The sequence below is a fragment of the Suncus etruscus genome, chromosome 10, assembly GCF_024139225.1.
Source record: "Suncus etruscus isolate mSunEtr1 chromosome 10, mSunEtr1.pri.cur, whole genome shotgun sequence".
Taxonomy (NCBI): Eukaryota; Metazoa; Chordata; class Mammalia; order Eulipotyphla; family Soricidae; genus Suncus; species Suncus etruscus.
In genome coordinates this window covers 36,352,430-36,368,301 of record NC_064857.1, presented here as the reverse complement: position 1 = coordinate 36,368,301, position 15,872 = coordinate 36,352,430, and the positions used below count along the sequence as shown (strand labels likewise).

Sequence of the window (15,872 nt, the reverse complement as noted above, 5' to 3'; positions counted from 1 at the left end):
CCACGAATGCGAAATGACTAATAATCCACAATGCCTGAAAAGACATGGAAAACCTAAGAGCAGTGTGCTAGGCCAAAACTGGTTCCACATCCTAAATCATCACTTACAGACTAATAGGTCTCAATCAACCATTTGGCTGTGAAGAATCAATTATTGGTATTAAACCTTGGAACAACAGCTCTAAGAAACTTTTTTGCCTCTTATGTGACAGGACATCTAATTTTATCCCTTCTTTGAAAATCTAACTGAATAAGTGAAAAGCTCTAAGATGATTGGATTTCTACAGTAGCTCTTCAACTGATCAACAGGCTGAAAACTAAATTTTCCTCCCCCACTTTAAAAAAAAAACAACACTGGTAAGTCAACAGTTCTTAGGCTATGCAGAAGGTATTTAAATGAAAAGGCCACCCTCCACCCACATCACAAATTGGCTGCTAGTGTCCAGAAAGACATGCACGGAAAGAACGCCAGAGTTAGCTAAAGAAATACCACAGTTTATTGAAGACTACAAATATTTTTTTGTTACAAGTTGAAACTACATGCCTTCCAGAAATCAAAAGCAACAGCAGGTGTGTGCATTGATGCTTCGGAGGTGCTGCACCGCTTGAACTCGAAATGGTAAGACAGGGATCAGACACATGGGGGAGAGGGAAACGGGAAGGGCAAGTTCGAAAGCCCAGAAGGTATCCACCAACTCATTTCCCCAGGCCACGTAGGACATGGCCTCAGCTCAGCAGGCTCTCCTCAGTGGTCTGGTTTCTGAAACAAGACTTCAGTGCAAGTTTATACACACACACAAAACACAGCCCCCAGCCTTGGGCCAAATTAGCTCTCTGCCGTCCAGAAATGCTTGTAAGGGGGTGGATATTTTCTTCCTAAAAGGAATCAAATACATAAAAATAAATGAATTTAGAGGTTGATGAGGAATGAAATGATTAAGAATCCTCTGTGGGGTTGGGAACTGGGGTTTCTTAAAGGGCTATTAACAGCAGGTTTCTGAAATCTTAAGGAAGGTCAAAAGCTAGGATTTACATAATCAGATTTTTTTTTGGTATTATCAGTCTTGACCTGGTCTAGCAAAGACATTTTCAGAAATATTCTCAAAATGGGGCCACCGCCAAGTCAAAAACTTATAATCCTCCATCCTTGCCAAGAACAAAGGTTGACCTTGTTTGGTGAGGAGGCAGTTATGAAAATCTAGGCATTAAATCTCAATGTAGTGTCACATAATCTAATATCAATCTTGACTTACTATAAGTCATACAACACAGTTCAAAGTTCCACCTTTTAGTTCCCAGGCCTGTTGGCTTCTGTGCTATGCTTGGTTTCCCAACTACTGAAAACCTTGGGCAATTTACCCACCTGGAGCCAATAACAAGGGAGAAAAACACAGATGTAGCTCATCCAAAATTATAATGAAGTTGTTAAGGTGCCTAGAAGGTCAGAGGACAACCTGCTACCCTAATCAATTCCAACAATCATTTATTCATAGTCATATATAATGCACTTCAAATGGAGGTGGAATTATTTTAATAAAAAAAAATCTTCCTATTCCATGGGCCGGAGAGATAGCATGGAGGTAAGGCGTTTGCCTTTCATGCAGGACAGTGGTTTGAATCCCGGCCTCCCATATGGTCTCCTGAGCCTGCCAGGAGCGATTTCTGAGCATAGAGCCAGGAGTAACCCCTGAGTGCTGCCAGGTATGACCCAAAAACCAAAAAAAAAAAAAAAAATCTTCCTATTCTTTTTCTCCAAAAGCGGAGAGTAGTTCGTAGGTATGAGAAGCAAGGATAGAAAATTTATTTGTAGGGGCTGGAGAGATAGCACAGTGGCGTTTGCCTTGCAAGCAGCCGACCCAGGACCTAAGGTGGTTGGTTCGAATCCTGGTGTCCCATATGGTCCCCCTGTGCCTGTCAGGAGCTATTTCTGAGCAGATAGCCAGGAGTAATTCCTGAGCACCGCCGGGTATGACCCAAAAATCAAAAAAACAAAAAAACAAAAAAACAAAAAAAAGAAAATTTGTGTGTGCATGCTCTGTAGTGCTCAGGATTTACTCCTGACTGTACTCAGGATATCTCTCCTGATGATGCTCAGGAAACCATATGGAACGTTGGAGAATAGAACCAGGGCCAGCAGTGTGCAAGGCAAGAGCTCTACTGCATTATATATAGTTCCAGCTACTGGAATAGGCAATTTTTTTTAATAGATCGTAATCATTCAGGAGTCCTACATTTCCCTCCTTTAAAATTAGCCAATGGCTGTTACAAAGAGACCAGTCCCACCAATAAGGAAACTAAGGATCCAAAACTCTCCTAACTCAACTCTCATTCTACTGTCTAATTCTTCCTTTCCACTATTTCATGTGAAAAATAATATGAAAAGATTGAAACCAAGTCTACAATAGCACAGTAGGTAAGAATTCTCTTAATCCCTTTATTCAGTGACTGTATTCCCCTTTGTATTATGAATATAAACTCCTGTTTCCATTGATATCTTTACAAAATCTTAGGTCTCATGCCCTGCTTACTACAAAATGTATTTTAACAGTCAACATGTGTCACTGAATAATCCCATCATGGAACAGTAGACACATGTTCTGCTATCAAGTTCCCGTTGATGTACTCAGATACCCTCGCAAATACTGTTTTATCAAGCATCCATTCTTCTTCCCTGAAATCCGTTTAGTGACATCCCACATAAACCACTGACTGTTAGGGTTAAGGTGAGCTTACCAGTGTTGTATCCATGAGACCCATAGCCACTTGGCTGTTGAAAAGGGGTGGCCGATGCATTCACACTGACATTCACACCATGCTGCTTGGAAGAGGTAGGAGCCACCTGAAAGGCAGAAAGTTCAGAACAAATGTGATATGGTGAGGCCGGAGAGATAGCATGGAGGTAGGGCATTTGCCTTCCATGCAGAAGGACGGTGGTTTGAATCCTGGCATCCCATATGGTCCCCCGTGCCTGCCACAAGTAATTTCTGGGCGAAGAGCCAGGAGTAACCACTGAGCACTGCCGGGTGTGGCCCAAAAACCAGAAAGAAAGAAAAAAAAGTGATATGGCAGTAGGGTACCATTCATTCTACCCATCCCGATATAGGCTGACCTATAGTTTACTTAATGAAAGGGGTTCCCCAGAGTTTTCTGAAATCTGCAGAAGGGGGACAGGTACATTTTAGCCACCAATTCTAGCTCCGTTCTCTCCTTGGTCACAAATTGAAATGTTCTTCCTCATCCACTATTAAAAAGTCACCTAAGGGCTGAGAGAGCACAGTGGTAGAACCTTGCATGCGGCCGACCTGGGACCAACCCAGGTTTGATTCCTGGCATCCCATATGGTCCCCCAAGCCTGCCAGGAGCGATTTCTGAGCGTAGAATCAGGAGTAACCCCTAAGCGCTGCTGGGTTTGGCCCCAAAATAAAACAAGTCACCTAGCCTTGAAAACTGTAAGGATAATGTGCAAGGCTATTCCTGAGTAAAGACCCAAGTCCAGATACTTACAGGGAACACAGCAGGCCCATACTGAAAGGTGCTGGGGAGGCCCGGAACCCCTGTGTAGTATGGCAGGCTGGTGTAACTGTAACCAGGAGGCAGCGCCGGGTTCAGGAATGTCTGCTGCGTGGTATGATGAGTCTGCGACTGGTTCTGTTGGGGTTGGGCCAAGGTTGTGGCTGGGGCTGGGGAGGAGGCGTCCCCGCGGCCAAACTTGGTGAGGTCACCTGGGAAAGCAACATACCTTTCTTCACGTCAATGCAAAAAAAGAAAAAAAATCACATGATTACACAAGACCCTGTTTAAAGACGGTTAATAGTTCAATTCTTTGCGACTCCATCAGTGTTACTCAACATACTCTTGCACAATTCTAGTCAAGGACTGAGGATGTTAACTAACTATGCAGTGCTGTGGCACGGCCAGGCCTCAGAATAAAGCTCCTATATGATTTCTTTGCCCACCTCATATCCGGGAGGTTGGGGGTGGGATGGGAAGAATCCATGCTGGAGATATCAGAAAAGGAGAGAATAGATAGACAGCAACATGGAAAAGAAAAGGCTAAGTAAACCTATTTTGGGGCAGGATTCCAAATTTATCGATCCTAATTCTATATTCTCCAACACCTTAAGGAGGGAACTATGTCCCCTTACTGCTCTGACACATATTTCTATCAACAATACCAACACAATCCCCTTATTCACCCCACTCCAATCCTACCAGAATATGGATTACTGGCCAGGCTACCATCCCTCCCAGTCAGTGGAGTGGTAGGTGTAGGAAATGGGATGCTGTAGTAATCCTGGAAGAGATAAAGAAAGACTTGATATCACTTATTTACCTGCACGAGTAACTTCAAAGGGAAAGAACGGGGGGATGTATGAATACTGCAGCATATCCAGCCACTGATTAAGCTGAATAAAGCTGATATTAACTCCAAATTACTCTTGCATACACTGTCCCCCCTGCCTGTCCACGAGCAGAGTCAGGCAAGGTCTACAAGTATGCTAAATAGGAAACATATTAATAAAAATCCATCAGGACCGAAATATTTTTGGTTTTGGCCCTCACCCCAGCAAATGTTCAGGGGTAATGCTAGGGGGACTATATGGGGTGCCAAAGATTAAACCCTGGTCGCAAGGCATGCTGTACTACCTCTCGAGGGCCATGGCCAAAACCAGGTTTGTTTTTTTTTCAAAGTTTTATTCCTCCAAAATTCTTCCAATATTTTTCCAAAATTACCCAGCGTAAGAGAGATAGATAGCATGGAGGTAAGGCGTTTGCCTTTCATGCAGAAGGTCATCGGTTCAAATCCCGGCGTCCCATATGGTCCTCCGTGCCTGCCAGGAGCAATTTCTGAGCATGGAGCCAGGAGTAACCCCTGAGCACTGCCGGGTGTGACCCAAAAACCAAAAAAAAAAAAAAAAACGACTACTTCCTAACATGTGACAATTATGTATGGCAATTGTGCTAACTAAACACTAATCTTTGATTTTGAGTTTGGCAGGAAAAGGTATGATACTTGGCTTTCCTCAGACACTGGGCTTATTTTTCCAACGTTCTACCCCACATACTCACCAATGGAAATCTTGTCTGAAGCATCTGCAAGTCATCATAACCATATACTTGTGGCTGAAAATTATAATCATGATAGTATTAATACATACATATTAATATATATTATGAAATATAATCGTAACAGTAACAAAATGAGGAGTCAATCTTGAAGCTTTCCTCTGATTAAAGGAGATTGGTCTCTAAGAAAAAAGGATAGACAAAAGCCATGTATACATAGACTACTATACTCTAGTCTCATAACCACTTGCTCTCATATCATTCACAAAAAACTTAAAATTTATCTCCTTCAGGGGCCGGAGAGATAGCATGGAGGTAGGGCTTTGCCCTGCATGCAGAAGGACGGTGGTTTGAACCCCAGCATCCCATATGGTCCCTTAAGCCTGCCAGGAGTGATTTCTGAGTGTAGAGCCAGGAGTAACCACTGAGCGCTGCCGGGGGTGATCCAAAACCAAAAAAAAAAAAAAAAAAAAAAACAAAAAAAAAAAAAACCAAAAAAAAAAAGAAAAAAAAAAATAAAGAGATTTATCTTCTTCAGAGTGGGGAGGTAGCTCAAAGAGCTAGAGTATATGCCTTGTATACAAGAATCCTAGGTTAGATTATACACCACTCTGAGAACAACCACAAGAAATTAAAAACAGAAGTTTTCACCTTCACAAAGGCACGACTTTTCTGTAATTTTTGTTTGCAAGACTTGGGCCTCAGCTTTGTCTGTCCCCTCTAAAGACTTATTTTCAGGCAAGAGCAATATTAAGTAGGAATGTGCCTTACATACAGTCAATCAGGGTTCAATCCCAAGCATACCCAGGTACGGCCCAAACCTCTCCCCATCCAAAATAAACAAACACCAAGATTACTGAAATTAAGATCCTAATGCTAACATGACAATTACTCATTTCCCCCCTGTAATCCAGATGCAGACATCCATTGGACACGGAAGCTACAGAATAGCCCGAACACTTCATCTTTTTTTTTGGTTTTTGGGCCACACCCGGCGGTGCTCAGGGGTGACTCCTGGCTGTCTGCTCAGAAATAGCTCCTGGCAGGCACGGGGGACCATATGGGACACTGGGATTCCAACCAACCACCTTTGGTCCTGGATCGGCTGCTTGCAAGGCAAATACCACTGTGCTATCTCTCCGGGCCCCGGACCACTTCATCTTATGAAGAATATTCATATTCAGTTTCACTTACCGGGTAGGCATGTAGAAGTCCCGGAGCCATAATATATGGATTAGGCAACAATGGCGGGACCCCAGGAGGGAGATTGGGAGGAGCTTTTCCTAAGAGAGAAATTACAGTTCAGTTTTGTCTTACCACACATTTACATCTCTCCTCTATCCCACAGGAACGAACACCTTCCACCTATTTACCTGAAGTCGTTGCAACTGAGCTTCGAGTCGAGGCTGTGACGGTAGAGTTGCTGCCTAGGCTGAGGCCCAGGTTACTGCCGCTATTTAGACTGGAGGACACACTGACCACTGGTGGAGGTGCAGAGACTGTGCTGGATGTGGTGGAGAAAGTGCTGGAGGAAGAATGGAGATTCGCCTCACTCTCCACGCTTGTGTGCTTCAAGAAGAGAAGCAATGAAAAAAAAGAGAAAATAATGATTAGTCTAAGAGGCCAAGAAAGAGATATCTTATGCTGATCCTATTACCAGATCAACTTTTGAAATCCGAAAGGCCACAGCAAGGTTTCAATCCCCCCCACAAATTTTACATAGTAATGGCAGACCCCTGCAATCACAATGACATTTTAAATGTGTAATATGTACTATAGTCTTTGTTACTCTTCTTCAGTTTAGCACATACGACCAGCTCATAGGGGAAAAATGTACAAGTGCTAATAAACATAAATCAGAAATATTATGCATTGGTCCTAATTATCTCTGCACCCCTGCTCCCTACTTCTCTATCACTTTGTCAGAAATGCATCTCTTTAATTTTTGTGATGGTGGGTTAGTGTTTAGTCCTTTGAAGGGATCATTCCTGGCTCAGGATGCTCTAGGATCCTCTACCAGTTAACTTAACTGGTTTGGTGATTCAATCCCAGGGTTTGAGAATGAGACTGATGATGCTTGAGCACTGCAGTACTGGGATTACCTAGGTTATCCCCAAAATGCTAAAAGTCCTGTAGGGGTGCACCACTAACTATATTTATATTAATTCCTGGGCACTTAAAAGTTGTTGGCTTGGGTCACATGGTTGTGCTCATGTGGCAGGCTCCAGGAACCATATGGAGTACAAGGACCAAACCTGGGTCAGCCAAGTGTCAGGCAAGCATCCAAACTACCCTGAACCCATACTTTTTTTTTTTGTTTATTGGATCACACCCGGTGACGCTCAGTGGTTACTCCTGGCTATGCGCTCAGAAGTTGCTCCTGGCTTGGGGAACCATATGGGACGCCGGGGGATCAAACCGTGTTCTGTCCTAGGCTAGCATGTGTAGGCAAGAACCCTACTACTTACACCACCATTCCGGCCCCTCTGGACCCATACTTAACCTGGGTCAGCCTTGTACAAAATAAGCACCTTCCCTGCTGTATTATGGCACACTCCCAACCCCCCATGTATCTTTGAACATATACATTTGGTTTGAGGGCCATACTAGTGGAACTCAGGATCCATTCCTGGCTATATATAGGATAGTAACGATCACTTCTGATGATGTTTGTGGGATTAAAAAAGCTCAGGCATTGGGCCCGGAGAGATAGCACAGCGGCGTTTGCCTTGCAAGCAGCTGATCCAGGACCAAAGGTGGTTGGTTCGAATCCCGATGTCCCATATGGTCCCCTGTGCCTGCCAGGAGCTATTTCTGAGCAGACAGCCAGGAGTAACCCCTGAGCACTGCCGGGTGTGGCCCAAAACAAAAAACAAAAAACAAAAAACAAAAAAAACAAAAAAAAAGCTCAGGCATTGAAGCTGGGTCTCTTGCATAGAAAGTGTATGCTCGGGGCTGGGAAGGTGGCGCTAGAGGTAAGGTGCTACCTTACAAGGACGCGGTTCGATCCCCTGGCGTCCCATATGGTCCCCCCAAGCCAGGGGCGATTTCTGAGCGCATAGCCAGGAGTAACCCCTTAGCGTCAAACGGGTGTGGCCCAAAAACCAAAAAAAAAAAAAAAAAAAAAAAAAAAGTGTATGCTCCTGGGCTGGAGAGATAGCATGGAGGTAAGGCATTTGCCTTGCATGCAGAAGGACGGTGATTCGAATCCCGGCATCCATATGGTCCCCCGAGCCTGCCAGGAGCGATTTCTGAGCGTAGAGCCAGGAGTAACGCCTAAGCTATGCCAGGTGTGACCCAAAAACCAACAACCACCCCCCCCCCCCAAAAAAAAAAAGAAAAAAGAAAAAAAGAAAGTGTATGCTTCTGTTTACTGAAATACTTCTCTAGCATGAAAATAGTTTTGGGGCAGTGGGAGGCAAGGGATCCCTGGTGATACTCAGGATACCTGGAAGTTCCTACGGTTCCTACTGATTCTCTGGCACTGTGATGGTTTGGGCCACCGGTGCTGAACCCAACATTGTGCCATGGATTAAACTGGGGCCATTAACATAAGGGAAGCACTTTAAACTCTGCTGTCCCTGAAAAAGGATCTTCCTAAAAATTAGCAGGTTTAGTTCCGCAGTTGGTATAACAATATTCTTTGACCAAAGGTATGAGGATGGCTGTAACAATTATTTTAAAAAGCCTTACACAATTTAACAAGATAATAATCCCCACCCATCCTCAGTGATAGAAAAAGTGTCATACATGCTCAGGAAAGTTCCAGACTTGTACTTGAGTTGCAGGCAGCCAACCCAAGTTTATTCCATGAACACAAACCAGAAGAAACCCCAGAACACAGCCAGGTGTGACCCAAAACCCATAAAACCAGCCAAACAAAAATGAAATTTTTGTGCCTCATGAAAGATTTTTAAGAACCCCTTTAAAAAAAAACTTAGTCCCAAGTCCCAAGGAAAGCTCCTCTTTGAGAGCATCACACTCACCAAAAGAGTGGATGTCGAAGTGCGCCCAGATGATGTTGACGAAAGGGTCTGCTGAGTTAACGTGCTGGAAATAAAAAGAGGATGCCATCACAAACAGTGCTAGAGTTGTGCAGGGTTTGAGCTTCATGAAGGGAAAATAAGAATGAATAAAGGAAAAGGCAAAGAGCCCTCCTATCTACAGAATTTAGGCCATTCACTTACTACGGTCTCTCCAAATAGAAGAGCTATTACTGCTACTCCACAACCCTAACTGTTTCCTTCACCCTAAATTACCTGCTGTGTTGCGTGGTCGTGGTATTTGGAATTTCCTCATTATGGCCCAAGCCACCCAAGGACGATGAATGTTGATTCGTCGTCGTCAATAAGGAAGCTGCAGATACCGTTTCACTGAGAGGGGGGATGCTAGAAGTAGAAGGTGAGTCAGATTTCACTGCAGAGCCGGTAGCACCTAAAAATCAAAGTAATTCACCTCATTAGAAGAGGGTCTCAGAAAAGAGGCAGGCTCTTCCAAATAGAGTAAGTTCTAGTTCTAGTTGGTAATGGCCACTTGTGTTTAGGAAGAACCTTCTTTTATATATCCCAAGAATCTCACAATACTAATCTCATTTGTCCGTAAAGGGAAGCACTGAGATCATCATTGCTTTAAAACAGAGGACCTGAAATTGAGAAACAGCAAGGCTGTGACAAAAACACCCGAACAATTCAAAAACCCTATGCCACAAAATACGAGAAAGGAAAGATAGTACAAGAGGTAAGGCAAAATTTTTCTTTGTGGGCCGGGTGGTGGCGCTAAAGGTAAGGTGCCTGCCTTGCCTGTGCTAGCCTTGGACGGACCGCGGTTCGATCCCCCGGTGTCCCATATGGTCCCCCAAGCCAGGAGCAACTTCTGAGCACATAGCCAGGAGTAACCCCTGAGCATTACTGGGTGTGACCCCCCCCCCCCAAAAAATTTTTTTTTCTTTGTATGTGGTTGTTCTGTTAGGACTCTGGACTCAGGACCACATAAGGTCCCGAGTGTAGCCAAGATTGCCTCCTCAAAACCAAAAAAAAAAAATTGGGGCCGGGCGGTGGCGCTGGAGGTAAGGTGCCTGCCTTGCCTGCGCTAGCCTAGGACGGACCGCGGTTCGATCCCCCGGCGTCCCATATGGTCCCCCAAGAAGCCAGGAGCAACTTCTGAGCGCATAGCCAGGAGTAACCCCTGAGCGTCACAGGGTGTGGCCCAAAAACCAAAAAAAAAAAAAAAAAAAAAAGATTGCCTCCTGAGCACAGTGACAGAAATAGATATTGAACACTACTAGATGCGACCCTCAACTACAACTGCCCCCAAATTGTTTAGCCATTAAAAGGAGAGTGAAACATGGTATCTTAGAGGGATGAGATGAACCTGAAGAATACCCACCTTCAACAGATGGCGTGGTCTGTAACTGCGTGGCCTGTACAGAACTGAAGCCATTCTGCTACAAAGGAGTAACAAAAAGACAAATGTAAATGAAAATTTTACATTAGTACTGGTTTAGCTAAATTCCAGCCAATCCTTTTGAAAAAACTACACAAGTTAATCAGTCATCACTGTGAGCACTATCTAAAAATAGCGAATCTTGGGCCAGAGAGATAGCATGGAGGTAGTGTGTTTGCCTTGCGTGCAGAAGGATGGTGGTTCAAATCCTGGCATCCCATATGGTTCCCCAAGTATGCCAGGGGAGATTTCTGAGCGTAGAGCCAGGAATAGCCCGAGCCCTGCCTGGTGTGACCCAAACACCCCCCCCCCAAAAACAAAAAAAAACAAACCATAAAAACAGCAAATCTTTAAAATAAAAAACATTAATGAAATAAAGCATTGCCTAGTATCAACTTAGTATCACCCAAGCACCAGGAATTTGAGTTTTTTTGGGTTTTTTTTGAGTCACAACTGGCGATGCTCAGGGGTTACTCCAGGCTCTGCACTTTGAAGTCGCTCCTGGCAGGCATGGGGAACCATATGGGATGCCGGGATTCGAACCACCGTCCCTCTTTCATCAGCTGCAGGCAAGGCAAATGCCCTACCACTATGCTATCTCTCTGCCCCCAAACTAATGAGTTTCTAAACAAAATAGAAGACATCAGAAAAGCCAAAGTCCTGGGCCCGGAGAGATAGCACAGTGGCGTTTGCCTTGCAAGTAGCCGATCCAGGACCAAAGGTGGTTGGTTCGAATCCCGGTGTCCCATATGGTCTCCCGTGCCTGCCAGGAGCTAGTTCTGAGCAGACAGCCAGGAGTAACCCCTGAGCACCGCCAGGTGTGGCCCAAAAACCAAAAAAAAAAAAAAAAAAAAAGAAAAGCCAAAGTCCAAGTTACTGTATTTTCCGGCGTATAAGATGACCCCCCAATTTTACAGTTAAAACATAGATTTAGGCCTATATTCGCTGTATAAGACAGAATGTTCCTGTGCTGCAACTGTATGTACCACAGTGAGCCAATCACAACAAGCAAAGGTTCAAAGGTTATAATGTAATAGACTTCCTCTCTGACTCTGGCCAATCTGAGCAAGCTTTTTAGAGTGTAGATTCGGGTACAAATCATTGTCTAATTTGCATGCATCAAAAGCCTGCTTGGATTGGCTGAGTTAGAAGCAGTCCAAGCAGCCTTGCAGTGATTGGTGCAGGATCGAGTTGGAAAATTCGTTTTGTGGCAATATCCAGGCGATTTACGTTTAGTGGCATGTCAAAACGTTTTTCAGGATATACTCGACATAAGATGACCCCTGACTTTTTTTTCGTTTCAAAAGTCGTCTTATATGCCAGAAAATACGGTAGGAGATTCTTTTTGTTTGTTTTTGGGGACCCATATGGCATGCCAGAATTCAAACCGCTGTCCTTCTGCATGCAAGGCAAACGCCTTACCTCCATGCTATCTTTCTGGCCTCTCAATCAGCATTTCTTAGGTTTCTTAGCACAATTTGTCAAGAATTAAAACAGGGGCAAAAGCAAGTCACTTGCCATGCTTATAAGAGCTGGGAGTAGTCCTCAACACTGCCAGGAATAGCCCTTGAGCAAGACTGGCTGTGAACCGAACTGTCTCCTACCCCTATCCCCCAAAACATATAAAGGCCCACTACCTTTGCCTGAGTCAGGTCCTTTTGGGGTGATGAAGAGATGGAGCTGGGATACCTCCGAGTTTGTGTGGATCTCTGTTCATAAAGAGGGCCCTGAGCATTATTTTGGGAGGTATAAGTTGTCGACTGAATTGGGCCACTCTGATAACCGGACTCCTGACTCTGGTTAGATGAAATTGTGGACGAAGACTCACTGAGAGAAAGGAAGAGACAAAATATCAGAGAAAAATATAAACCAGATCTGCTAATCCTAAGGAAATGCTTTACATCTACCAGTTAGTATTAATACTTCTGAGAACCACACCAGGAGCATAAAACAAACACCCTACCTGTTATACAATCACACTGGCCCAAAACTCCAAGTTTTTTTTTTAAAAAAAACAACATAGCAAAAATGCCCACAGTCTACAGAGCCAGAGTTCTGAATTTAAATAAGAGATTAAAACATTCTTGATGTAAATCACAATGCTTTATTATTATTATTATTATTATTTTACTTGATTGTTTTTTTTGGCCATACCCAGGGGTGCTAACCCTGCACTCAGAAATCACCCCTGGCAGGCTAGGGTACTATATGGGATGTTGGGAATTGACTTGGGTCCCTCCCCAGGTCAGCCGCATGCAAAGCAAATGCCCTACCACTGTGCTATCTAATCGGCCCCAATCACAATGCTTTAAATAAATAAAAGCATTCTTGAGTCAGAGGCAGGAACTCCTGAGCACAGTCAGAAAAAACACTGAGCACTACTAGCTGTGTTTGCCCCCCAACAATGGTCTTTAAAAAACATCTTCAGGGGCCAGAGAGATAGTATGGAGGTAAGGCGTTTGCCTTTCATGCAGGAGGTCATCGGTTCGAATCCCGGAGCCCCATATGGTCCCCCGTGCCTGCCAGGAGCAATTTCTGACCCTGGAGCCAGGAATAACCCTTGAGCGCTGGCAGGTGTGACCCAAAAACCACACACACACACACACACACACACACACACACCCTTGAGCGCTGGCAGGTGTGACCCAAAAACCACACACACACAGACACACACACACAGACACACACACACACACACACACACACACACACACAGAAAAATAAAAAAATAAAAAAATAAAAAAAACATCTTCAATTTCTAGAGTAAAAAAAAAAAAAATTATGGGGGCTGGAAAGAAAGCCCAACAAGCTAAGTGTACATTTTTTAATGCAGGAGACCAGGTGCAATCCCTGGTACTATTTAGTCCTCCGAGCACTGCCAGAAAGAATACGCAGCAGAGTACAAATGAGCTCTTGGGTACCAGATGGTTATGGTCCAAAGCTAAAAAAATAAAGTTGTTGTTTTCAAATATTCTTCTGTAATAAGTAAAAAGGTCAATAGAGAGAATTCACTACTTAGACCTTTTGATACAACAAGTTATAAGTGAGAAAGAATGTTAAATTTTGAGGGAATTAGAAATTTTATGATCATTTTTAAAAATTCTTTGAATTTTTGGCCACACCCATTTGATGCTCAGGGGTTACTCCTGGCTAAGCGCTCAGAAATTACTCCTGGCTTGGGGGGGACATATGGGACGCTGAGGGATCGAACCACAGTCCTTCCTTGGCTAGCGCTTGCAAGGCAGACACCTTAACTCTAGCGCCATCTCACTGGCTCCTATTTTTAAAAATTCTAATAGAATTAAAGTTACAGGTAGACATCTGAGGGCTATAAAAATAATACAGATGGGGCCGGGCGGTGGCGCTAAAGGGAAGGTGCCTGCCTTGCCTGCGCTAACCTTGGACGGACCGCGGTTCGATCCCCCGGTGTCCCATATGGTCCCCCAAGCCAGGAGCAACTTCTGAGCACATAGCCAGGAGTAACCCCTGAGCGTTACTGGGTGTGGCCCAAAAACCAAAAAAAAAAAAATAAATAATAATACAGATGCAATCATGACAACTATACAACATCAGACTAGTGCTGTAGAACTCCTTTTTTTTTTTTTGGTGGTGGTTTTTGGGTCACACCCGGCAGTGCTCAGGGGTTATTCCTGGCTCCAGGCTCAGAAATTGCTCCTGGCAAGCACAGGGGACCATATGGGACGCTGGGATTCAAACCGATGACCTCCTGCATGAAAGGCAAACACCTTACCTCCCTGCTATCTCCCCGGCCCCTAGAACTCCATATTTATTTAGTGTGACATATGTCTGTTGGGTTGCATCTGGCAGTTCTCAGAAGCTGCTTACTAGCTTTGTACTCAGGGGGCCACGTAAAGAAGGGTTGGAATTGGAATGAGTGGGGTAAGGCGCTTGCCTTACACATGGTTACCCTGGATTCATTCCCAGGCACTGCCAAGATCAGCAGAGTACTGTCAGGAATGTTCTCTGAACCACAGCCAGGTGTGACTCAAAAACCTAAACAAGACAGAGAGAGGGATAGATACAGAATAATCTCTCTCGTATGTGTTATTTAAAGAAACATAAAAAAGGACCAATGCAACGTAATGGGAGAACAAATCAATACAAGAGCTGGGGGACAGGTTCTGAAAGGGAGGACTGTTGAGGTTTGGGGGCGAGGGAAGTGGGTATGATGGGATGGGCACATTGTTGAAATCATGTGCATAAAAGACCATTATTAAAAATACTGTAAACCGGGCCCGGAGAGATAGCACAGCGCTGTTTGCCTTGCAAGCAGCCGATCCAGGACCAAAGGTGGTTGGTTCGAATCCCAGTGTCCCATATGGTCCCCTGTGCCTGCCAGGAGCTATTTCTGAGCAGACAGCCAGGAGTAACCCCTGAGCACTACCGGGTGTGGCCCAAAAACCAAAAAAAAAAAAAAAAAACCAACAAAAACAAAAATACTGTAAACCACAATTAACATTTTTTTTTTTTGCTTTTTGGGCCACACCTGGCGGTGCTCAGGAATAGCTCCTGGCAGGCACGGGGGACCATATAGGACACCAGGATTCGAACCAACCACTTTAGGTTCTGGATCGGCTGCTTACAAGGCAAATACCGCTGTGCTCTCTCCGGGCCCCAAATTATTAACTTTTTTTTTACATCCATTTATCCTTTTTTCTTTTTTGGTTTTGGGATCACACCCAATGATACTCAAGTGTTTACATCTGGCTCTGCACTCAGGAATCACTTCTGGGTGGTGCTTAGAGAACTACATGGGATACCAGGGATCAAACCCTGGAGCAGGCATGAGCAAGGTAAGCATTCTAACTGCTGTACTACCTCTCTGGCCCTGATGACATCTATATTTCTAGAGTTTTCCCCCAAATACCCCTTAAGCATTGCTTAGGAGCCTCCCACTGCACACAAAAAAATTTTTTTATAATGGAGACAGTTCATTCTGACTACTATCAAGAGACAGGAGAGCCTTTACCGGAAAGGGCTCATTTTTTCTCTTTTTGGTCACACCCGGCAGTGCTCAGGGGTTCCTCCTGGCTCTACGCTCAGAAATCGCTCCTGGCAGGCTCAGGGGACCATATGGTATGCCGGGATTCGAACTATCGTCCTTCTGCATGCAAGGCAAACACCCTAGCTTGTGCTATCTCTCCGGCCCCCAGAAAGGGCTCTTCTAATTTGTGTAACATACCAATGCTACCTTCTACCTAAATGTATGACGTCCTACATTAATCAAAAGCATAGTTAGTAGTGGCAGACAGCTACAGCTCTAAGAAGCAGCTTGAACGTTCTAGGAATACCCAGATACCTGTTTAGGTTTACAGATAATCCTAAAAAATTTTTTTTAAATAC

At 44.3% G+C, this 15,872-nt stretch overlaps 1 protein-coding gene and 1 non-coding gene across 9 annotated transcripts in view; both read right to left on the bottom strand.

The window, feature by feature from the left end:
- Positions 1–15,872, bottom strand: part of UBAP2L (ubiquitin associated protein 2 like) — a 55,987-nt gene that overhangs the window by 6,133 nt on the left and 33,982 nt on the right. For 3 of the 8 annotated variants that reach the window (XM_049782200.1, XM_049782201.1, XM_049782202.1), the window contains 10 exons: positions 12,146–12,335; positions 10,452–10,506; positions 9,326–9,500; positions 9,053–9,116; positions 6,440–6,635; positions 6,261–6,349; positions 5,070–5,123; positions 4,212–4,293; positions 3,504–3,721; positions 2,733–2,838 (listed from right to left, as the gene is read on the bottom strand). In XM_049782200.1, coding sequence (XP_049638157.1) covers positions 2,733–2,838; positions 3,504–3,721; positions 4,212–4,293; positions 5,070–5,123; positions 6,261–6,349; positions 6,440–6,635; positions 9,053–9,116; positions 9,326–9,500; positions 10,452–10,506; positions 12,146–12,335 — 1,229 coding nt within the window. Of the gene's footprint in view, positions 1–473; positions 876–2,732; positions 2,839–3,503; positions 3,743–4,211; positions 4,294–5,069; positions 5,124–6,260; positions 6,350–6,439; positions 6,636–9,052; positions 9,117–9,325; positions 9,501–10,451; positions 10,510–12,145; positions 12,336–15,872 lie in introns of those variants that run through there. The other 5 variants (XM_049782204.1, XM_049782205.1, XM_049782198.1 and 2 more) reach the window with 3 other exon arrangements.
- On the bottom strand, positions 4,366–4,501 carry LOC126021078 (small nucleolar RNA SNORA58). Its single transcript, XR_007499691.1, has one exon. It is a non-coding gene; the product is annotated as a small nucleolar RNA SNORA58 (small nucleolar RNA).